General features: G+C 39.2%; 2 protein-coding genes across 2 annotated transcripts in view; both read left to right on the top strand.

The window, feature by feature from the left end:
- The window catches only part of LAMP3 (lysosomal associated membrane protein 3), a 79931-nt gene that overhangs the window by 4313 nt on the left and 50583 nt on the right, over nucleotides 1-25035 (top strand). The window contains exon 2 of the mRNA XM_053710179.1: nucleotides 11529-11648. Coding sequence (XP_053566154.1) covers nucleotides 11529-11648 — 120 coding nt within the window. The remainder of the gene's footprint in view (nucleotides 1-11528; nucleotides 11649-25035) is intronic.
- On the top strand, nucleotides 1467-2991 carry LOC128656329 (dnaJ homolog subfamily A member 2-like). The gene has a single exon (XM_053710178.1). The coding sequence runs from the start codon at nucleotides 1492-1494 to the stop codon at nucleotides 2722-2724; it is 1233 nt and encodes a 410-aa protein (XP_053566153.1). The 5' UTR covers nucleotides 1467-1491; the 3' UTR covers nucleotides 2725-2991.

Raw genomic sequence — 25035 nt, 5'->3', positions numbered from 1 at the left:
ATGGGGCTGCGTTACGAAGCTTTACGCTGCTTTATTGCAGGTGTAAGCACGTAAAACCAGCTCACCGCAGCGCTGGTATTGGAATGCGGTATGGAGCTCAATTTTGCTCTACGCTCACTTCTTGCCTGCTAACGCCGGGTTTTTGTAAACCTGTAATACCAGCGCTGTAGGTAAGTGAGCGGTGACAATAACTTGCAAGTTATCACTGTGCCGCTCATAACACAAAACTCGTAATCTAGCCGATAGAATATTCCATTTTAAAAATATATTATTTTATTTCAGTATTTGAATTTCAGCTGTGTGCTGCCTACAAATTTAGTAACAAAGTAACATAGTAACATATTAGATGAGGTTGAAAAAGACAGAAGTCGATTAATCGTAATATATTTACAATAAAAGCTCCATTTGATTTTAACTTAATCCCATTTAAAAAAGGTGACCAATTTAAAGGAACATGAAACCCAAAAGAAAATCTTTCATGATTCAGATAGAGAATACAACTTTAAACAACTTTTTAATTTATTTCTATTATCAAATTTGTATCATTCTCTTGGTATCATTTGTTAAAGGAGCAGCAAAGAACTACTAGTTTCTAAATGAACACATGGGTGAGCCAATGACAATCGGTATATATATGCAGCCACCAATCAGCAGATCGAACCTAGGTTCATTCCTGCTCCTGAGCTTGCCTTGATAAACCGTTCAGCAAAGGATAATAAAAGAAGGAAGCAGATTAAATAATAGAAGCAAACTGGAAAGTTGTTTAAAATTGAATTCTCTATCTGAATCATACTAGAAAAAATGTGGGTTTCATGTCTTTTTAACACAAGCAATGATATCCCTGAATTCTGTTTCTAGCCGAATGTATCTAAACAGTTTTTAAATGTATCTAAGGTATTGGTATTTACTACATCCTTAGGTAATAAATTCCACAATTTCATTACTCTTACAGTGAACAAAATGTATACGTTGCTGAAGATTAAGGCCTCTATTTAACAAAGGTCTTGCGGACCTGATCCGACAGTGCGGATCAGGTCTGCAAGACCTCGCTGAATGCGAAGAGCAATACGCTCTCCGTATTCAGCATTGCATCAGCAGCTCACAAGAGCTGCTGGTGCAACACCGCCCCCTGCAGACTCGCGGTCAATCTGGTGTCAATCAACCCGATCGTACTCGATCAGCTTGAATTCCGGCGATGTCTGTCCGCCTGCTCAGAGTGAATCAGAGCGCCTGCTGTAGCGAATCATGTCCGCCCAACATCGCTAAATGCCGACAGCATACGCTGTCGGCATTTAACATTGCACAAGCAGTTCTGGTGAACTGCTTGTGCAATGCCGCCCCCTGCAGATTTGCGGCCAATCAGCCACTAGCATGGGGTACTCAGAGGCGGCTGATGACCGCTGCTTCTTAACTCATGTTTCCGGTGAGCCTGAAGGCTCACGTGAAAACAAGGAGATCAGAGTCACCCCACCGGCCATCCTAAAAAGCATAATGTCTAACGTCGTCGATACCAAACTATATGACTTACTCGGTGTGCCTCCCGGTGCCAGCGAGAACGAACTTAAGAAGGCATACCGAAAGTTGGCCAAGGAATACCATCCAGACAAGAATCCAAACACTGGCGATAAGTTCAAAGAAATAAGCTTTGCATATGAAGTTCTGTCCAATCCAGAGAAACGAGAGTTGTATGATAGATATGGGGAACAGGGCCTGCGGGAAGGCAGTGGTGGAGGTGGAATGGATGACATTTTTTCACATATATTTGGCGGTGGCCTTTTTGGTTTTATGGGTGGACAAAGTAGAAGCCGTAATGGAAGACGAAGAGGAGAAGACATGATGCATCCTTTGAAAGTATCTTTAGAAGATTTATATAATGGAAAGACAACCAAGCTCCAACTTAGCAAGAATGTGCTGTGTAGCTCTTGTAATGGCCAAGGTGGTAAAACTGGTGCAGTGCAAAAATGCACAGCTTGCAGAGGACGAGGTGTGCGTATCATGATCAGACAGCTTGCTCCTGGGATGGTTCAACAGATGCAGTCTGTGTGCTCAGACTGTAATGGTGAAGGAGAGGTAATTAATGAAAAAAATCGCTGCAAGAAATGTGAAGGCAAAAAAGTAATTAAAGAAGTTAAGATCCTTGAGGTTCATGTGGATAAAGGCATGAAACATGGTCAGAGAATCACATTTGCTGGAGAAGCGGATCAAGCACCAGGAGTGGAACCTGGAGATATTGTCCTTGTGCTTCAAGAAAAAGAAAATGAGATATTTACGAGGGATGGAAATGACTTACACATGACCCACAAGATTGGGCTCGTTGAAGCACTTTGTGGATTTCAGTTCAATTTTAAGCACCTTGATAGTCGTCAGATTGTTGTCAAATATGCTCCAGGAAAAGTTATTGAACCAGGGTCAGTTTGTGTTGTGCGAGGGGAAGGCATGCCACAGTATCGAAATCCCTTTGAAAAGGGGGATCTCTTCATCAAATTTGATGTTCAGTTTCCAGAGAACAATTGGATTAACCCAGAAAAATTGACAGAGCTTGAAGATCTTCTGCCAGCCAGACCAGAAGCCCCTACCGTCACTGGTGAAACAGAGGAGGTGGACCTCCAGGAATTTGACAACACTCGTGGCTCAGCAGGAGGACAGAGGCGTGAAGCTTACAATGATAGCTCTGATGAGGAGAGCAGTCACCATGGCCCAGGCGTGCAGTGTGCGCACCAGTAAAGATTTGTTTATAAAGCAAACAAAAGTGGCTCAAAAGGATTTTTTTTTTCCCTCTATTTCTGCCTGGGTTTTGTTTTTTTGCAATCCGATTGAATTGCCCAAACAATCTATATGATCTGATGGACACATCTCTGTTGCTGTATGTGTAACTTTTTAAATTGGTTATAGTATTTACAGAGTGAATAATTTAAACTAACCACATTGCTTACATGCAGTTTTGACTGTTCTATAGCAAAAATAAAACACTCAATGGAAGAAGACACAAGACTTTAATTTCCAATCCTTGTATCAATGCCTGATTTTTACCAGTTTGTGTAGATTTTAAGTTTCATATTTTAAACTCATACATTGTAAAGAAATCTGTGTAAAATTTGTCCATGAGCTTTGTATTTGGCTGCACTTGCATAAGCTGCTACCAATAGAATAAACAATTCCCGAACCTGTGTATCTCTTAGATGCATGGTAATAAGGTTTTTTTTTTTGCATAGTAAAGAACACCGGGAGCCTTTTTTTTTTTTTTTCCAATTTTTTTTTTTTTATAAATACCATCTTGTCAAAGGTTTCTTGAGTAAATAATAAAGAATTGGTGTCAATACAAAAAAAAACAAAAAAACAAAACAAGGAGATCAGGAGCCATTCGGCCCTTCATAATTCGGCCCCATGGAGTGCATTGTGCAGGTGAACAGTTGGTAAGGATTACCGATTAGTGGGGATTGTAGTTTCTCTCTCCAGTTTCAAACTCCGGTTGGTAACTCTGACACTTTTAACATGTGTTTTACAAGCTTGCTCCACTATGTCAGGTCAATACACTCTGTGAGAGATATTTACAGTTGTGCTCATAAGTTTACATACCCTGGCAGAATTTATGATTTCTTGGCCATTTTTCAGAGAATATGAATGTTAACACAAAAACTTTTCTTTCACTCATGGTTAGTGTTTGGCTGAAGCCATTTATTATCAATCAACTTTGTTTACTCTTTTTAAATCATAATGACAACAGAAACTACCCAAATGACCCTGATCAAAAGTTTACATACCCTGGTGATTTTGGCCTGATAACATGCACACAAATTGACACAAAGGGGTTTGAATGGCTATTAAAGGTAACCATCCTCACCTGTGATCTGTTTGCTTGTAATTAGTGTGTGTGTATAAAAGGTCAATGAGTTTCTGGACTCCTGACAGACCCTTGCATCTTTCATCCAGTGCTGCACTGACGTTTCTGGATTCTGAGTCATGGGGAAAGCAAAAGAATTGTCAAAGGATCTGCGGGAAAAGGTAGTTGAACTGTATAAAACAGGAAAGGGATATAAAAAGATATCCAAGGAATTGAGAATGCAAATCAGCAGTGTTCAAACTCTAATCAAGAAGTGGAAAATGAGGGTTGATTGACATCCCCTACTAGCAGACGATTGGCCTCGAATCTGCAGGGGGCGGCATTGCACCAGCAGTTCACAATGCTGTTGGCATTTATCGATGTGCAGCGGACATGATACGCTACATCGTATCATGTCCACTTGCACATTAATATATTGACCCCTATATGTTCTATGCTATTAGTGTACACAATACTATAATATTTGCTCATCTAGGTATATACCATTTAATGCATATTACTCTGCATGCTTAATTCCAAATGCTGTCCTGCAGGATATCTCTGTAATTTAGTACAGCAGTGGAGATCCTTTAGAGATAAAATTTATTGGTATCTCTTTTATACCCATTGCATGGGTAACTTATATGTATGTATATGCACATATGTTTATCTTGCAGATAATGAACATTATTAATCAATATTTTCATGAACAATATACATTGTGTATTCACAATCAGCTAGATTACGAGTTTTGCGCTACGGTTTTAACGCTGAAAAAATGGCCATTTCAGCATAAAAACCGTAACGCAGCCATTACGAGTCGTGTCAGTATAGCTATACCACAAGCATTTTAACCTGTAACGCAACATCAATCCCGCACTCAAAAAAATTACGTTTTTGCGTGGGATTTCCATAGCACCGGTATTACGGGTTGTGCGGTGAGGCTAAAAAGCTTGCGTTCCAGCCTATACCGACACGACCCGTTCCGCTATCTGAGACCAGTAGTTATGAGTTTTGCGCAACAAAACTGTTACACAAAACTCATAACTAAAATGTTACAAAGTACACTAACACCCATAAACTACCTATTAACCCCTAAACTGAGGCCCTCCCACATCGCAAACACTATAATAAAGTCATTAACCCCTTATCTGCCACTCCCGACATCGCCGCCACTAATAAAAGTTAATAACCCCTATTCTGCCGTTTCCCGACATTGCCACAACTAAATAAAGTTATTAACCCCTAAACCTCTGGCCTCCCACATCACTGTAACTAAATAAACCTATTAACCCCTAAACCGCCAGCCCCCCACATCGCAAAAAACTAAATTAAACTATTAACCCCTAAACCTAACAACCCCCTAACTTTAAATTTAAATTACAGGATCCCTATCTTAAAATAAATAAAAACTTACCTGTGAAATTGAAAAAAACTAAGTTTAAATGAACAATTAACCTAACATAACTATTATACTAAAATTTAAAAAAAACTACCAATTAAATCAACTAAATTACACATTAAAAAAACTTAACACTACTAAAAAAGTTTAAATCTAAAATTACAAAAAATAAAAAATACTAAATTACAAAAAATAACAAACACTAAATTACAAAAAATAACAAACGAAATTATCCAAAATAAAAACAATTACACCTAATCTAATAGCCCTATAAAAATAAAAAAGCCCCCCAAAATAAAAAAAACCCTAGCCTACAATAAACCACCAATAGCCCTTAAAAGGGCCTTTTGTAGGGCATTGGCCTAAAGAAATCAGCTCTTTTACCTGAAAAAAATACAAAGACTCCCCAACAGTAAAACCCACCACCCAACCAACCCCCCAAAATAAAAAACCTAACTCTAAAAAAAACCTAAGCTACCCATTGCCCTGAAAATTAAATAAGCCAATAGAATTTCAGTAGCTATCATCCTATTGGCTGATTTGAACAGCCAATAGGATTTCAGTAGCTATCATCCTATTGGCTGATTTGAATTTCAAAAATCAAATCAGCCAATAGGAATGCTTTGGATTTCTCCATCAGACAATGTTTTTCTTGGGGACACAGAGTCTTTCTTTGACCCTTGGGGCATCCTTCCTTCGTCAGTCTTGGTCTATTGTGCCAACGGACGCCAGTATCTCAGGTTAGGGGATTGTCTGGGTTTCTCGAAGACGGCAAGGAGTTTGGTCTCCTCTAGAGACAAGGTTACCAATCAACATTTTGGAATTTCAAACGATTCTTCGGGCTCTTCAACCCTGGCCCCTATTGAAGGAGGAAAGTTTATCCATTTTCATTCAGACAATATCATAGCAGTGGCCTACATAAATCATCAAAGGGGTACCCCCAGTCCACTGGCTATGCAGGGAGTGTCTCAGACTCTGTCTTAGGCAGAGAGGAATCTTTGCTCCTTACTGGCAATTCATATACCAGATGTGAACAACTGGGAGGTGGATCATCTCAGCAGTCAATAGGTCCATCCAAGAGAATTGTCTCTCCATTAGGAAATTTTCGGTCACTTAGTGATCAAATTAAGCTTACAGGACATAGATTGGATGGCTTCTCACTTAAATCAAATCTTCCTAGGTATTGTGCAAATCAAAAGATCCAAAGGCTCACATGATCGACACCTTGGTATATCCATGGGAGTTTCATCTAGCATACCTGTTTCCTTCATTTGTTCTTCTTCCAAGAGTCATTACTCGGATCAAACAGGAGTCAGGTTCAGTAATATTAAAGGCCCTGCAGGACATGGTATGTGGATCTAGTGCAGATGTCCTCGTTTCCTCCATGGATTCTTGTTCTGAGATCGGACCTGTTGTCTCAAGGTCCTTTTTTACATCAGGATCTCAAATCTCTAAATTTTTGAAATATAGAGGTTTCTCAGATTTGGTCATTGAAACTCTGATGCAGGCCATCACAAGATTTGGAAGGCATATTTTGAATGGTGTTCTTCCAGAAGGTTTTCTTAGTATTCCTTTAGGATTCCAAGACTCCTTCAGTTTTTATAGGATGGCCTTGACAAGGGTTTGTCCACTAGTTTCACGAAAGGTCAAATTTCTGCTTTATTTGTTCTTTTTCGAAGAAAGTTGGCTAAACTTCCTGAGGTTCAGACTTTTCTCCAGGCGTTAGTAAGAATTAGGTCAGTTGTGAAACCTATTTCTCTACCCTGGAATCTAGTTCTCTCTGTATTAAAAGGTCATCTTTTCGGACCAATGCATTCCATTGATATCTACTGTTATTTTCTAAAGTGTTTTTCCTATTGGCAATATCTTCAGCAAGAAGAGTTTTTGAGCCCCCCCCCCCCCCCCTTTTTCTTGTGATTCTCCTTTTCTACTTATTCACAAGGATAAGGCTGTACATCATAGTAAATATGATTTTCTTCCTAAGGTAGTTTCTATGGACAATACCAATAAAGTGTTGTTTCTCCATTGTGGTCAGATCCTGCTAACTCTAAAGAGCGATTATTACATACATGATGTAGTCAGGGCTTTGAAACTCTGTCTCCAAGATGCTATAGATTTCAGACAAACTAGTTTGTTTGTTCACTATTCTGGGAATCATAAGGGGCAGAAAAGCTACTAAAGTAGCTTTTGCCTTTTGGCTCAAACAAGTGATTAACAAGGCTTATTTGGTGGTGCGAAAGTTGCCTCTTAAGCGTATTACAGCTCTTTCTACAAGAGCAGTTGAACATCGTGGGCTTTTAAAAATTATGCATCTTTGGAGCAGATTTGCAAAGCTACAATACGGTCTTCTCTGCCTCCTTTTTTTAATAATTGTATCGCTTTGATGTTTTTGCTTCTTCGAGAGTAGCTTTTGGCAGGAAAGTCCTTCAGGCCGCAGTGTTGGCTGAATAGGAACTGCTAGAAAAATTCTCCCATCTTTTTTTGTAACATAGAAGATCTGCTTGGGTATTAATCCCATATTGCAAAAATAGTCCTGAGCACTCCAGGGGTAAGCGATGAAATATTACTTTTAGTCCAAGGATTAAAAGCAAACAGTAATGCAGGCGTGTAAGGCAAGAACTCCTGACGCATTTCGTGCTAGATTAGTTCTTAAAGGGACACTGAACCCGAATTTTTTCTTTCGTGATTCAGATAGAGCATGCAATTTTATATAACTTTCTAATTTACTCCTATTATCAATTTTTCTTTGTTCTCTTGCTTTCTTTATTTTAAAAAAGAAGGCATCTAAGCTATTTTTTCAGAACCATGGAAAACACTTGTTTATTGGTAGGTGAATTTACCCACCAATCAGCAAGAACAACAAAGTGTGTTCACCAAAAATAGGCCGGCATCTAAACTTACATTTTTACATTTCAAATAAAGATACCAAGAGAATTAAAAGAATTTGGTAATAGGAGTAAATTAGAAAGTTGCTTAAAATTGCATGCTCTATCTGAATAACGATAGAAAAAAATTGGGTTCAGTGTCCCTTTAATAATAGGTCCCATATTGTTATGGAGGACTGTGGACCATCCTCATTTTATGAAAGAAAACAAAATGTATGCTTACCTGATAAATTATTTTCATTCAGAATGAGGATGGTCCACCGGCCCGCCCATTTTCATTTTTGGGCGACAGTTGTAGTGACACCTGTACAGGCCCTGCTTTGTCTTTACTTCCTATATGTTTCCTATTCTTTACTCAAATATATGTTAAACTAAGAGAGGTGGGAGGGATTTAAAGCTATGTTATGGGTTCTTGTCCTCTTTCTAGTGGTGGGAAATATATCCCACATGTTATAGAGGACTGTGGACCATCATGATTCCGAAAGAAAATAATTTATCATGTAAGCATAAATTTTATTTTTAATACATGCTAGTATCTATCTGCATTGTGTACCCATCTTTAGCTTGTTAACTATAAGTACTACCAGATCCCTTTCCTCCTCTGTCTTGCTAGGTTTAGTCCCATTTAAATAAGAGGATGCCTGCATATTTTTACTTCCAAAAAGTAGAACCTTGCATTTTCCAGTATTAAATCTCATTTTCCATTCACCTGTCCATTCTTCTAATTTTTGTGTATTGACCTAACGACACAACTTTGTATCATCTGAAAAAATAGAGATGTTGCTATTTAATCCTTTTTCTAAGTCATTAATAAAAATGTTAAATATTAGTTTACACTTTGGTTGCAAAAGGCTTTGCAAAAATTTAATATTTTAAGCAAGTCATATAAGAAGTGAGTTACACTAGTTGGTTTTTATTTTTTGGACAGCTCATACACATTTGGACAGCTGCACTAATAACTGTCCAACTCTTACAGACTTCACGTGACTTTTTCAAACACTGTTGACAGATCACAGCTTTGTAAATAGAACTCTGGGTGTAGCTATTTTATTTGTCATTCTTTCAAATCTTCTGGATGGTGGAATTTAAATCTTTACTTTCTATACTGGTCAAGTAATGTTCCTGAAGAATTTGTAAAGAGTTAATCTGTGTCTCAAAATTGTGATCATTTCATATATGGTTGAAACCTATAATGTGAGAACTGTACATGGACAATTAATACACTAAGTATATTATTTAGGTATGGGTAAAACAATCGGTTTCATAATAACGTATACATTAAAGTGAATGTAAATTTTGATGCTAAAAGGGCCCAGTTTTTAAAAATTCGATAAAAAACAGGGGCACTTTAATTCATCAAAAACAGAATTTATATCTTACCTGATAAATTCCTTTCTCCTACGGTGTGTCTGGTCCACGGCTTCATCCTTACTTGTGGGAATATTCTCTTCCCTAACAGGAAATGGCAAAGAGGCACACAGCAAAAGCTGTCCATATAGCCCCTCCTCTGGCCCCGCCCCCCAGTCATTCGACCGACGGTTAGGAGAAAAAGGAGAAACTATAGGGTGCCGTGGTGACTGTAGTGTATAGAGATAAAAATATTTAAGCCTGACAAAAAGCCAGGGCGGGCCGTGGACCGGACACACCGTAGGAGAAAGGAATTTATCAGGTAAGATATAAATTCTGTTTTCTCCTACATAGGTGTGTCCGGTCCACGGCTTCATCCTTACTTGTGGGAACCAATACCAAAGCTATAGGACACGGATGAAGGGAGGGAACAAGTCAGGCGACCTAAACGGAAGGCACCACGGCTTGCAAAACCTTTCTCCCAAAAACAGCCTCCGAAGAAGCAAAAGTATCGAATTTGTAAAATTTTGTAAAAGTATGCAGTGAGGACCAAGTCGCTGCCTTACAGATCTGATCAACAGAAGCCTCATTCTTGAAGGCCCATGTGGAAGCCACAGCCCTAGTAGAGTGAGCTGTAATTCGTTCAGGAGGCTGCCGTCCGGCAGTCTCATAAGCCAATCTGATGATGCTTTTCAGCCAAAAGGAAAGAGAGGTAGCAGTAGCTTTCTGCCCTCTCCTTTTGCCAGAATAAACAACAAACAAGGATGAAGTTTGTCTGAAATCCTTAGTTGCCTCTAAGTAGAATTTTAGAGCACGGACCACATCTAGGTTGTGTAACAAACGTTCCTTCTTTGAAACTGGATTCGGACACAGGGAAGGAACAACTATTTCCTGGTTAATATTCCTGTTGGAAACCACCTTTGGAAGAAAACCAGGTTTGGTACGTAAAACTACCTTATCTGAATGGAAAACCAGATAGGGAGTAGAACACTGCAGAGCAGATAATTCAGAAACTCTTCTAGCAGAAGAAATAGCAACCAAAAACAGAACTTTCCAAGATAGTAACTTAATATCTATGGAATGTAAGGGTTCAAACGGAACCCCTTGAAGAATCGAAAGAACTAAGTTTAGACTCCATGGAGGAGTCATAGGTCTGTAGACAGGCTTGATTCTAACTAATGCCTGTACAAACGCCTGCACATCTGGCACGGCTGCCAGTCGTTTGTGTAACAAAACAGACAGAGCAGATATCTGTCCTTTTAAAGAACTAGCTGACACCACAAACTCTTTACCATCCCTGTGGAGATGCTACTTGTTCAGAGCGGCAAAGAGAATGACTGGGGGGCGGGGCCAGAGGAGGGGCTATATGGACATCTTTTGCTGTGTGCCTCTTTGCCATTTCCTGTTAGGGAAGAGAATATTCCCACAAGTAAGGATGAAGCCGTGGACCGGACACACCTATGTAGGAGAAATTTACATTTCACTCCTGTTGTGAAAAAAAAAACTTACCTTTTAATCTTCACACCAGCTCCAGCTTCCTCCACCCGTTGCAAAGCCTCTTCCTGGGTCTAAAATGAGGAATCCGGCTTCCTCCAATCACGGCGTTGAATCAGACACCGATTCCCCCGGGGGGGGAACTGTGATTGGAGGATGACCTATCCATCATTTCTGACATCAGAAATGGCTTGCGACGAACGGAGGAAGCTGGAGCTGCTGTGAAGATTAAAAGGTAAAATTTTTTTTTCACAACAGGAGTGAAATGTAAATTGTGATGAATTAAAGTGCCCCTGTTTTTAATTGAATTTTTAAAAACCGGGCACTTAAGCATCAAAATTTACATTCACTTTAATACCTGTAATTGCTTTTGTTAAAATAGTAATATTCTTAAAACCAGAATTACAAATAATGTGGGTTTAGCAATAGATAGTGCCCTACTTAGCAATAGATTGGGCTCTACAGTTGCAACAACTTTATTTCACAAACAAAAACTTTCATAGTTCCATAAAATGCATACATACATTTTTATATCATCATGTTTTAAAATTAAGGTTCTCCTTTCATCTTTCTCACACAGAATAAAGGATATTATAATGTTGTTCCCAAGGACACAACTGCTACAGGAAAATGTTCAGATGAGCAGGCAAATCTTAATCTGACATTTCCAGAAGGCTCTATTAATTTTATGTTTGTTAAGGTAAGTGTTAATTCTGTGTCATTCAGCAATATGTGATTTTGCATTAAAGGGACATTATACACCAAATTTCATATAACTGCATGTAATAGACACTACTATAAAGAATAATATGCACATATACCGATCTAAAAATCCTTTTAAAAACTTACTTAGAAGCTCCCACTTTAGCGCTGTTGATGATGTTAGGCTGGGACACCCACTGAAATGGGCTGAGGAAGCAGACAGACTAGACCTCCTTCCTTTGCAAAAGACCCATTATACAAACAGGAGCAAGCAGGAATCTGTAGACTTTAGTCTACATCTGATACTTTGGGGCTTGGTTAGGAGTCTGAAAATCAGAACAATTTTATTAAAAAATAAGCAAAACTATACATTGGTACAAAAACACTCCCAGATGGGCTATATAAATGGATCATCTACAAAACTTATGCAAAGAAAATTCTAGTGTACAGTGTCCCTTTAACTGCTCTTCCTGGTAATAACAGGTCTGACTCTTGGCTACTAATATTATAAACAGACAAAATCAAATGTGGCTGAGTCAAACAGAGAGTGCTGATATAGGGCCAGATTACAAGCTTTTTGCGCTCAATGGGTAGCTCTCGTATTACAAGTTGAAAGTAAACAGTTGTCACATGAGAGCTAACCCAATGCGCAAAAAGTCGAAGTTAGAATACCAGGTGTGCGTTCATGTATTCCCTCATAGAAGTGACAAAAAGGGGCAAAACATTTGGAATAATCCCTAACACCCTACTCACGTGTAAACCCGATCTCATATTCTCAAGTGCACTATATGTTCTATTTATTCATAAATACATATTTCTACATATACCTGATAGAATGTTGGCACAATATATATCTATACCTATACTGTATATATATTTATATATATATATATATATATATATATATATATATATATATTTATATATATGTACATAATTATATAGATATATATATAGGAATATCTATTTATAATACGTAGGACATATTTCCCTAAGTGAAGAACATTGGAATATGAAATTTTTTACAGTAAATACACATAGCTTTTTATTAAAAATGAATATTGCATAAATATGCTTTTACATGTTTTTATCTACTTAAAGGGACATGAAAACCATAAACTTTCTTTCATGATTCAGATAGAGAATACAATCTTAAACAACTTTTCAGTTCACTTCTATTATTATATTTGCTTCATTCTTTTGGTATCATTTTTTAAAGGAGCAGCAAACTACTGATTTCTAACTGAACACATGGGTGAGCCAATGACAATCGGTGTATATAAGCAGCCACCAATCAGAAGCTAGAACCTAGGTTCTTTGCTGCTCCTGAACTTACCTAGATAAACCTTTCAGCAAAGGATAGTAAGAGAAGGAAGCAAATTAAATAATAGAAATAAATTGGAAAGTTGTTTAAAAACATAATTTATGCTTACCTGATAAATTCCTTTCTTCTGTTGTGTGATCAGTCCACGGGTCATCATTACTTCTGGGATATAACTCCTCCCCAACAGGAAATGCAAGAGGATTCACTCAGCAGAGCTGCATATAGCTCCTCCCCTCTACGTCAGTCCCAGTCATTCGACCAAGAATCAACGAGAAAGGAGTAACCAAGGGTGAAGTGGTGACTGGAGTATAATTTAAAAGATATTTACCTGCCTTAAAACAGGGCGGGCCGTGGACTGATCACACAACAGAAGAAAGGAATTTATCAGGTAAGCATAAATTATGTTTTCTTCTGTTATGTGTGATCAGTCCACGGGTCATCATTACTTCTGGGATACCAATACCAAAGCAAAAGTACACGGATGACGGGAGGGATAGGCAGGCTCATTATACAGAAGGAACCACTGCCTGAAGAACCTTTCTCCCAAAAATAGCCTCCGAAGAAGCAAAAGTGTCAAATTTGTAAAATTTGGAAAAAGTATGAAGCGAAGACCAAGTTGCAGCCTTGCAAATCTGTTCAACAGAGGCCTCATTCTTAAAGGCCCAAGTGGAAGCCACAGCTCTAGTGGAGTGAGCTGTAATTCTTTCAGGAGGCTGCTGTCCAGCAGTCTCATAGGCTAAACGTATTATGCTACGAAGCCAAAAAGAGAGAGAGGTAGCAGAAGCTTTTTGACCTCTCCTCTGTCCAGAGTAAACGACAAACAAGGAAGAAGTTTGGCGAAAATCTTTAGTTGCCTGCAAGTAGAACTTGAGGGCACGAACTACATCCAGATTGTGTAAAAGACGTTCCTTCTTTGAAGAAGGATTTGGACACAAGGATGGGACAACAATCTCTTGATTGATGTTCCTGTTAGTGACTACCTTAGGTAAGAACCCAGGTTTAGTACGCAGAACTACCTTGTCTGAGTGAAAAATCAGATAAGGGGAATCACAATGTAAGGCTGATAACTCAGAGACTCTTCGAGCCGAGGAAATAGCCATTAAAAACAGAACTTTCCAAGATAACATCTTTATATCAATGGAATGAAGGGGTTCAAACGGGAGACCCTGTAAAACGTTAAGAACTAAGTTTAAACTCCATGGTGGAGCAACAGCTTTAAACACAGGCTTGATCCTAGCTAAAGCCTGACAAAAGGACTGGACGTCTGGATTTTCTGACAGACGTCTGTGTAACAAGATGGACAGAGCTGAAATCTGTCCCTTTAATGAACTAGCTGATAAACCCTTTTCTAAACCTTCTTGTAGAAAAGACAATATCCTAGCGATCCTAACCTTACTCCAGGAGTAACCTTTGGATTCGCACCAGTATAGGTATTTCCGCCATATTTTATGGTAAATCCTTCTGGTAACAGGCTTCCTAGCCTGAATCAGGGTATCAATAACCGACTCAGAAAAACCACGTTTTGATAAAATCAAGCGTTCAATTTCCAAGCAGTCAGCTTCAGAGAAGTTAGATTTTGATGTTTGAATGGACCCTGTATCAGAAGGTCCTGTCTTAGAGGTAGAGACCAAGGCGGACAGGATGACATGTCCACTAGATCTGCATACCAAGTCCTGCGTGGCCAAGCAGGTGCTATTAGAATTACTGATGCTCTCTCCTGTTTGATTTTGGCAATCAATCGAGGAAGCAGCGGGAAGGGTGGAAACACATAAGCCATCCTGAAGTTCCAAGGTGCTGTCAAAGCATCTATCAGAACTGCTCCCGGATCCCTGGATCTGGACCCGTAGCGAGGAAGTTTGGCGTTCTGGCGAGACGCCATGAGATCTATCTCTGGTTTGCCCCAACGTCGAAGTATTTGGGCAAAGACCTCCGGATGAAGTTCCCACTCCCCCGGATGAAGAGTCTGGCGACTCAAGAAATCCGCCTCCCAGTTCTCCACTCCCGGGATGTGGATTGCTGACAGGTGGCAAGAGTGAGACTCTGCCCAGCGAATTATCTTTGATACTTCCATCATTGCTAGGGAGCTTCTTGTCGCTCCCTGGTGGTTGATGTAAGCTACAGTCGTGATGTTGTCCGACTGAAACCTGATGAACCCCCGAGTTATTAACTGGGGCCAAGCCAGAAGGGCATTGAGAACTGCTCTCAATTCCAGAATGTTTATTGGAAGGAGACTCTCCTCCTGATTCCATAGTCCCTGAGCCTTCAGAGAATTCCAGACAGCGCCCCAACCTAGTAGGCTGGCGTCTGTTGTTACAATTGTCCAGTCTGGCCTGCTGAATGGCATCCCCCTGGACAGGTGTGGCCGATGAAGCCACCATAGAAGAGAATTTCTGGTCTCTTGATTCAGATTCAGAGTAGGGGACAAATCTGAGTAATCCCCATTCCACTGACTTAGCATGCATAATTGCAGCGGTCTGAGGTGTAGGCGTGCAAAAGGTACTATGTCCATTGCCGCTACCATTAAGCCGATCACCTCCATGCATTGAGCTACTGACGGGTGTTGAATGGAATGAAGGACGCGGCATGCATTTTGAAGTTTTGTTAACCTGTCTTCTGTCAGGTAAATCTTCATTTCTACAGAATCTATAAGAGTCCCCAAGAATGGAACTCTTGTGAGAGGAAAGAGAGAACTCTTCTTTTCGTTCACTTTCCATCCATGCGACCTTAGAAATGCCAGAACTAACTCTGTATGAGACTTGGCAGTTTGAAAGCTTGAAGCTTGTATTAGAATGTCGTCTAGGTACGGAGCTACCGAAATCCCTCGCGGTCTTAGTACCGCTAGAAGGGCACCCAGAACCTTTGTGAAGATTCTTGGAGCCGTAGCCAATCCGAATGGAAGAGCTACAAACTGGTAGTGCCTGTCTAAGAAGGCAAACCTTAGATACCGGAGATGATCTTTGTGGATCGGTATGTGAAGGTAAGCATCCTTTAAATCCACTGTGGTCATGTACTGACCCTCTTGGATCATGGGTAAGATTGTCCGAATAGTTTCCATTTTGAACGATGGAACTCTTAGGAATTTGTTTAGAGTCTTTAAATCTAAGATTGGCCTGAAAGTTCCCTCTTTTTTGGGAACCACAAACAGGTTTGAGTAGAACCCTTGTCCTTGTTCCGACCACGGAACCGGATGGATCACTCCCATTGTTAACAGATCTTGTACGCAGCGTAGAAACGCTTCTTTCTTTATCTGGTTTGTTGACAACCTTGACAGATGAAATCTCCCTCTTGGGGGAGATAATTTGAAGTCTAGAAGGTATCCCTGAGATATGATCTCTAGTGCCCAGGGATCCTGAACATCTCTTGCCCAGGCCTGGGCGAAGAGAGAGAGTCTGCCCCCTACTAGATCCGGTCCCGGATCGGGGGCTCTCGGTTCATGCTGTCTTTGGGGCAGCAGCAGGTTTCCTGGCCTGCTTGCTTTTGTTCCAGGACTGGTTAGGCTTCCAGCCTTGCCTGTAACGAGCAACAGCTCCTTCCTGTTTTGGTGCAGTGGAGGTTGATGCTGCTCCTGTTTTGAAATTCCGAAAGGGACGAAAATTAGACTGTCTAGCCTTAGCTTTGGCCTTGTCTTGAGGTAGGGCGTGGCCCTTACCTCCCGTAATGTCAGCGATAATTTCTTTCAAACCGGGCCCGAATAAGGACTGCCCCTTGAAAGGTATATTAAGTAATTTGGACTTAGAAGTAACATCAGCTGACCAGGATTTTAGCCACAGTGCCCTGCGTGCCTGTATGGCGAATCCTGAGTTCTTAGCCGTAAGTTTGGTTAAATGTACTACGGCCTCCGAAATGAAAGAATTAGCTAGTTTAAGGACTCTAAGCCTGTCCGTAATGTCGTCTAGCGTAGAGGAACTAAGGTTCTCTTCAAGCGACTCAATCCAAAATGCTGCCGCAGCCGTAATCGGCGCGATACATGCAAGGGGTTGTAATATAAAACCTTGTTGAACAAACATTTTCTTAAGGTAACCCTCTAATTTTTTATCCATTGGATCTGAGAAAGCACAGCTATCCTCCACCGGGATAGTGGTACGCTTAGCTAAAGTAGAAACTGCTCCCTCCACCTTGGGGACCGTTTGCCATAAGTCCCGAGTGGTGGCGTCTATTGGAAACATCTTTCTAAATATTGGAGGGGGTGAGAACGGCACACCGGGTCTATCCCACTCCTTAGTAACAATTTCAGTTAGTCTCTTAGGTATAGGAAAAACGTCAGTACTCGCCGGTACCGCAAAGTATTTATCCAACCTACACAGTTTCTCTGGTATTGCAACAGTGTTACAATCGTTGAGAGCTGCTAAGACCTCCCCTAGTAGTACACGGAGGTTCTCCAATTTAAATTTAAAATTTGAAATATCTGAGTCCAATCTGTTTGGATCAGAACCGTCACCCACAGAATGAAGCTCTCCGTCCTCATGCTCTGCGAGCTGTGACGCAGTATCAGACATGGCCCTAGCATTGTCAGCGCACTCTGTTCTCACCCCAGAGTGATCACGCTTGCCTCTTAGTTCAGGTAATTTAGACAAAACTTCAGTCATAACAGTAGCCATATCTTGTAATGTTATCTGTAATGGCCGCCCAGATGTACTAGGCGCCAAAATATCACGCACCTCCCGGGCGGGAGATGCAGGTACTGTCGCGTGAGGCGAGTTAGTCGGCATAACTCTCCCCTCGCTGTTTGGTGAAATTTGTTCACATTGTACAGATTGACTTTTATTTAAAGTAGCATCAATACAGTTAGTACATAAATTTCTATTGGGCTCCACCTTGGCATTGGAACAAATGACACAGATATCTTCCTCTGAGTCAGACATGTTTAACACACTAGCAAAAAAACTTACAACTTGGTTATAATCTTTTTTAGCAAAAAAACGCACTGTGCCTCAAAGAGGTACTAACGATTAAATGACAGTTGAAATAATGAACTGAAAAACAGTTATTGCATCAAACTTTAAAACAACACAACTTTTAGCAAAGGTTTGTTCCCATTAGTAAAAAACAACACTAATTAAATTTGTACATAAGAAAACAAAACAACGTTTTTTATACACAGTCACTATAAGAATTCTCACAGCTCTGCTGAGAGAATTTACCTCCCTTCAAAGAAGTTTGAAGACCCCTGAGATCTGTCAGAGATGAACCGGATCATGCAGGAAATATAAAAGTAGCTGACTGGAATTTTTTGATGCGTAGCAAAGAGCGCCAAAAACGGCCCCTCCCTCTCCCACACAGCAGTGAAGAGAAACGAAACTGTCACAATTAAAGCAAAAAACTGCCAAGTGGAAAATAATGCCCAAATATTTATTCACACAGTACCTCAGCAATGTAAACGATTCTACATTCCAGCAAAAACGTTTAACATGAGAATAGTTATTAAAAGGATTAGTGACCTTTAACACAGTAGTTCCGGTGAAATACCATCCCCAGAATACTGAAGTGTATACATACATGTCATTTTAACGGTATGGCAGGCTTTTCTCATCAATTCCATTCAGAAAATAAAAACTGCCACATACCTCAATGCAGATTCATCTGCCCGCTGTCCCCTGATCTGAAGCCTTTACCTCCCTCAGATGGTCGAGAACAGCAATATGATCTTAACGACTCCGGTTAAAATCATAGTAAAAAATCTCTGTCAGATTCTTCCTCAAACTCTGCCAGAGAAGTAATAACACGCTCCGGTGCTATTTTAAAATAACAAACTTTTGATTGAAGTCATAAAAACTAAGTATAATCACCATAGTCCTCTCACACATCCTATCTAGTCGTTGGGTGCAAGAGAATGACTGGGACTGACGTAGAGGGGAGGAGCTATATGCAGCTCTGCTGAGTGAATCCTCTTGCATTTCCTGTTGGGGAGGAGTTATATCCCAGAAGTAATGATGACCCGTGGACTGATCACACATAACAGAAGAAATTGCATGCTTTTTCTGAATCAGGAAATAATTGTTTTGGGTTTCATGTCCCTTTAACTGTAAAGGGCTCCAATGCATTTATATATATGTCTATATGTGTGTACATTTGTATTGTATGTATACACATAAAAATACATAAATACATACTGAATGTACACACATAAAAACATATATATATATATATATATATATATATATATATATATATATATATATATTGTATATATATATAGAGAGAGAGATAGATAGATAGATAGATAGATAGATAGATAGATAGATTTAGACTTGTATATGTATCTAGCTCTATGTTAAAGCCCTTTGCCTATTTGACTGAGACCTCATATCTTTTTGAGCCCTTATAACCTTTGTGTGCAATGTTTTTTTTATCATTTTTATTAGATAGTGTTAATTTTAGTGGAACTGTTCTTTGTATTGTATTTTTGATGTGTTATGTGACACTTTTTTGTTTCGTGAAACAGTTAACCAGAGCTCTGAGGGTACGGTAATCATTCTAGCTTAAATCGTGATTAATTTCAATTGATCGCATTTACTTTCAACTTGTAATACGAGTGGTAAACCTAACAAGCGCAAAGACCCAAGATAAACCCCTTGTCTTGCAACTGCTGGCTTAATAAATATACCTTTGAAACCTTATTAAACACATGAATTAAAATTAATTTAAAAAAACAACTCCCTATATCAAGAGTCCACGATAATATATGCCCAAAAGAGATTTAAATAAAAGAGAATTATAAAATATAAAATAAATAAAAATAAAATAATAAAAAAGAGATATTATTTTATGATTTAGAGTGAATTTTTTTTTAAAAAATGATCAAGTTTACTTTGTTTTCTTGGTATCCTTTGTTGAAAAGCAGGCAGGAAGGTGTAGAAGTGTGCACGTTACTGGAGGAATATATGGCAGCAGTTTAATAACTGTACATTTGCAAGAACAGTAGGTGGCAGCAGTGTTTCCTGTCATGTACTGCTCTAGAATTGTGCACGCTACCTATCTAGATATCTCTTCAACAAAGAATACATGAGAACAAAGTAAATTTGATCAATTTTTGAAAAGTCCTAACCAATCTTCTAGAGCGCCCCAGAAACGCCCCTTTTTTTATGCCTCCTAAGACAGCTCTTGTTCAGCAAGACTACTTTACCCTAATTAAACAGACATTTATATAAACCAATTACAAACATTTATATAAACCATTTTGCAAGTGTGTTTCCTAAATATTGCCAGGGGTTCACATTTGATGTGTGAGATATTATGCACTAGAGCACATGACACAGCAGGTCATGGCAGGAACGTCCAATAAGAAAATGCTGGAAAAGATAGGTGAAGTGAGTCTCAATGAGTTTCAAACACCTTTATAAAGAAACTCCCCGCCAGCTTCACAGGCTTCTATATATCTAGATCATTGTCTTCCTGAGTACAAAGTGTTATCAGAGGTGATGCGTGTGACAACATGTGATGCAATCTAATTGCACCTTCACTGAAATGTGACCAAAGTTTAACTACCTTTTATATATAGCTTGCAAAGAATAACATTTATTTACAGTATCTGTGTTTAGCTTCACTTGTATCTCTTAGATAAATAAGCCCAGTTGAATACATATAAAATATGTTTATTGACTAAATATAAAATAAGACATAGAGGCCAATTATCTAAAAAGATCCTTCACAGGATTCTGTAAGCCTACAATTTACCTTGAGAGATGCACATTTTGTGTACATGAAGGAGAATACACACATTACTATATAGTGCTCAAATTGTATTCAACATCTGATATAAAAATCATACACATTCAAGATTTGTATTAATAGTATGCATTAACATTTGTGTTAAAAGCATGTAGCAAACTGTGAATTTAAATGACACACATTCTTATTTAAAGTACAGAGTAAAAGAATTGTATTTTATATACATAAAGAAAAATCTCATTAAATGCAAGATATTAAAATAGTACTAAAAAGTCTTGCAGCTTTGGCAAGTGGGCTGAACAGGGTTCATTCTTGGGTGTAACAAGTTCTCTCACAGGTCTCACAATCACCAAGATTACAAGTGTTGCGGTACAGCTATACCACTGAAAAATTGTCCATTGCACGCGGAATATGCAGGTCTCCCGTATTACAAGTCGCAGCGGTACGGCTATACTGCTAGCATTTTAGCCTTTACGCAACTCTCCATTCCGCACTCAAAAAATTACTTTTGAGTGTGGAATTTTGAGGTCTCCCGAATTACAGGTTGTGCGGGCCGGCTATAACGCTAGCGTTATAGCTTATACCACCACAATCCATTCCGCGATCTGAGACCAGTATTTATGGATTTTGCGAAACAAAAATGTTTCACAAAACTCATAACAAAAATGTTACAAAGTACACAAACACCCATAAACTACAGTATTAACCCCTAAACCACCATCTCCCTGCATCACAAATACTTTATTAAACTTATTAACTCCTAATCCGCCACCCACCCACTTCGCCATCACTAAATAAACATATTAACCCCTAAACCGCTGGTCCCCCACATCGCTACTACTATAATAAACATATTAACCATTAAACCGCCGGCCCCCACATCGCCAACACTAAATAAACATATTAACCCCTAAACCGCCGCCCCCCACATCACTACTGCTATAATAAACCTATTAACCCCTAAACCGACAGCCCCCCCACATCGCGACATACTAAATTAAACTATTAACCCCTAAACCTAACACCTCCTAACTTTAAATTAAACACAATAGAACTACCTTAAAATAAATAAAAACTTACCAGTGAAATAAAAAAAACTAAGAATAAACTATAAATTAACCTAACATTACTATTTAAAAATAAAAAATAAACGGAAAATAAAAAACCTGTTACAAAATTAAAAAATCCTAACACTACGAAAAAAATTAAAAAACCTAACATTACAAAAAAACAAAAAAGCACTAAAATTCAGAAAATTAAAAATAATCTAATATTACAAAAAACAAACACTAACATTACGAAAAATAAAAAAACACTAAGATTACAAAAAATAAATTAAATTATCCAAAATAATAAAAATTAAACCTAATCTAATACCCCTATAAAAACAAAAAAGCCACCAGAAAATAAAAGCACCGCCTAATATATCAATAAACTACCAATAGCCCTTAAAAGGGCCTTTTGTAGGGCATTGCCCTAAGTTAAGCAGCTCTTTTACCTACAAAAATGAAAAGTCCCCCCTAACAGTAAAACCCCCTATCCAACCAACCCCCCCAAAAAAACCTAAGTCTAAAAAAAACTAAGCTACCAATTGCCCCTAAAGGGGCATTTGTATGGGCATTGCCCTTAGAAAGGCAATCAGCTATTTTGCGCACATTATAAAATTAAAAAAAACACCCCAAAACAAAAAAAAACAAAAATAACACTAACCCCAGAAAATGTGCTCACAGTTCCTGAAGTCTGGACATCTATCTTCATCCAGGCGGCGAGAAGTCTTCATCCAAGTCGCAACATCTTCATTCATTGGGGGGAATCTTCTATCTTCATCCTGGTGGCGCGGAGCTGTTGCGGCGCAGAGCTGACCAGGACCGGCAGCCACAACAGCATCCAGCCTCCTTTTTCATGTGATTTCTGCCGCACACTGAAGCTTGAATGCAAGGTACCCCTTTTATATTGGGGTACTGTTGCATTCCTATTAGCTGAAAAATGTAAAGGCCAATAGGATAAGAGTTGCTTAAATTCTATTAGCTGTTCAAATCAGCCAATAGGATTAAAGCATCTCTCATCCAATTGGCTGATTTGAATTTTTTTTCTTATTGTAAATATAAGAAAAAAAATTGCAATATACTTTCATTGTTTCTTTTGTTCCCTTTTCCTGTAATTTAATTCTGATCATTGTGAGCTTTTCAGTTCCTGTTAGAAATGGAAGTGCAAAACACTGTTATATTCCACACAGCCATCGGCTGCACACTCTAAGAGGCCTATTTATCAAGCCGTCAACCGCAAATACGCTGGAATAGCGCAGCGTAATTGTGGCAAGCCTGATTCGCCCTAGTTATCAAAGCCTACAGACCAGCAAAAGTTGAAATTTGTGACATACCATACGATCCGCCGATCTTAGTCGGACTCAGATCGATGCTTACGTCATTACAGATGTTCCGAATACAAATTTGGCACTATCTGACAACTTTTGCAAGTTATCAAACTTCTAACAGGTATGCTCGCCACTATTCCAGCCCAGCGTACCTGGTTTTCAATCCGCCACCCTGGAGGCCGCGGATGCCATAGAAATCAATGGGAGTCTGAAAGCAGCGAAAGCTTATGTTCGATGCTGCCAGATATCCCATTGATTTCTATGGTAGAAAACCAGTAACGTTTACACCTAACACCCTAACATAAGCCCCGAGTCTAAACACCCCTAATCTTTCGCCCCTGACATCGCCGCCACTTACATATTATTAACCCCTATCCCGCCGCTCCCGGACCCCGCCGCAACTAAATAAATGTATTAACCCTATCCCTCTGCTCCCGGAGCCCACCACAACTCTAATAAAGTTATTAACCCCTATCCCGCCGCTCCCTGACACCGCCGCAACTAAATAAATATATTAACCCCTACTCCACCACTCCCGGACCCCACCGCAACTAAATAAATATATTAACCCCTATACCGCTGCTCCCAGACCCCTCCGCAACTAAATAAATGTATTAACCCCTAAACCCCTGGCCTCCCACATCACTACCATTTACTAAACCTATTAACCCCTAAACCGCCAGCCCCCCACATCACCATAAACTAAATTAACCTATTAACCCTTAAACCTAACAACCCGCTAACTTTACATTAAATATTAACTCATCCCTATCTTATAATAAATTTAAACTTACCTTTAGAATTAAAATATACTATATTAAACTATTAATTAACCTGTTTATTTAGTTGTGGTGGGCTCTGGGAGCGGCGGGATAGGGGTTAATACCTTTATTAAAGTTGCGGTGGGTTCCGGGAGCGGCGGGATAGGGGTTAATAACTTTATTTAGTTGCGGTGGGCTCTGGGAGCGGCGGGATAGGGGTTGATACCTTTATTAAAGTTGCGGTGGGCTCCGGGAGTGGCGGGATAGGGGTGAATAACTTTCTTTAGTTGCGGCAGGGTCAGGGAGAAGCGGGATAGGGGTTAAACATTTTAGGATAGTGGCGGCGTTTAGTGACAGGGTATAAATAAAGTTGGGAAAAAGTCGAATAGCAGCGAGATCGATGACTTGGTGCGCGACTTTTTGATAGCTTTTTTTATAAATAAGGAGAGCGTATTCAGGTCCGCAGCCGCGATGTTAGCATATTGGTGCCGGCGAATGCGGCACAGTTGACGGCTTAATAAGTAGGCCTCTAAGTTACAACATAGCAGTGCCCATTGCTTTATAGACACTACAATTTTACACTTATTTTGTCAATATTTAAACAACCAATTAAACTTTAAAAAATCAATCTACATGTTATTCTCAGACTAATCTTTTCCCTGAATGCTTCATTCTACCTATAGTTTATTTAGGGCTAGATTACAAGTGAAACGCAAATTAATGCTACCTTTAATTGCTCTAGAAGTAAGAGCATTGTATGCACTTGTATTAAGAGTTGAAAGTAAACTGTTTTTGCTTTCAAAGGAAACCTCACTAGCACAAAATTCCATTAATGTATTCCCCCATAGAAGTCAATGGAGAAAAAAAAAGTGGGGAAAAATTAACACCCCACTCTCATGCAAACACGATAGCATATTTTTATTTGCGCTAAACCAACATGAAAATATGAATATTTCATATTCCAATGTTCTGTACAATACAGAATATGCTCTATTTATTCATAAATAAATATGTCTACATATATCTGATGGTATTTTGGTACAATATATATTTATAACTTTATCTAAGTTGGTGTCTGAATGTCTATCAATTTATGGCCACAAGCCAGATTCTCTGCAAAATGCTTACCTGTGCAAGATAATGTTTTCATGCAGATTCAACCTTACCAATTTCATCCCAAAGTGCAAAGTGACCTGTTTTGCTTTCAATGTCACGGTGCCCTCATGCCTCCTGCTTCCTTTGCCAATGTTACTTGCTT

The sequence above is a fragment of the Bombina bombina genome, chromosome 4 (assembly GCF_027579735.1).
Source record: "Bombina bombina isolate aBomBom1 chromosome 4, aBomBom1.pri, whole genome shotgun sequence".
In the NCBI taxonomy this organism is placed as follows: Eukaryota; Metazoa; Chordata; class Amphibia; order Anura; family Bombinatoridae; genus Bombina; species Bombina bombina.
This window is presented reverse-complemented; position numbering and strand designations above follow the sequence as displayed.

Coding starts and splice junctions, on each gene's coding strand:
- LOC128656329 (XM_053710178.1), top strand. CDS start 1,492: ATGTCTAACGTCGTCGATACCAAACTATATGACTTACTCGGTGTGCCT.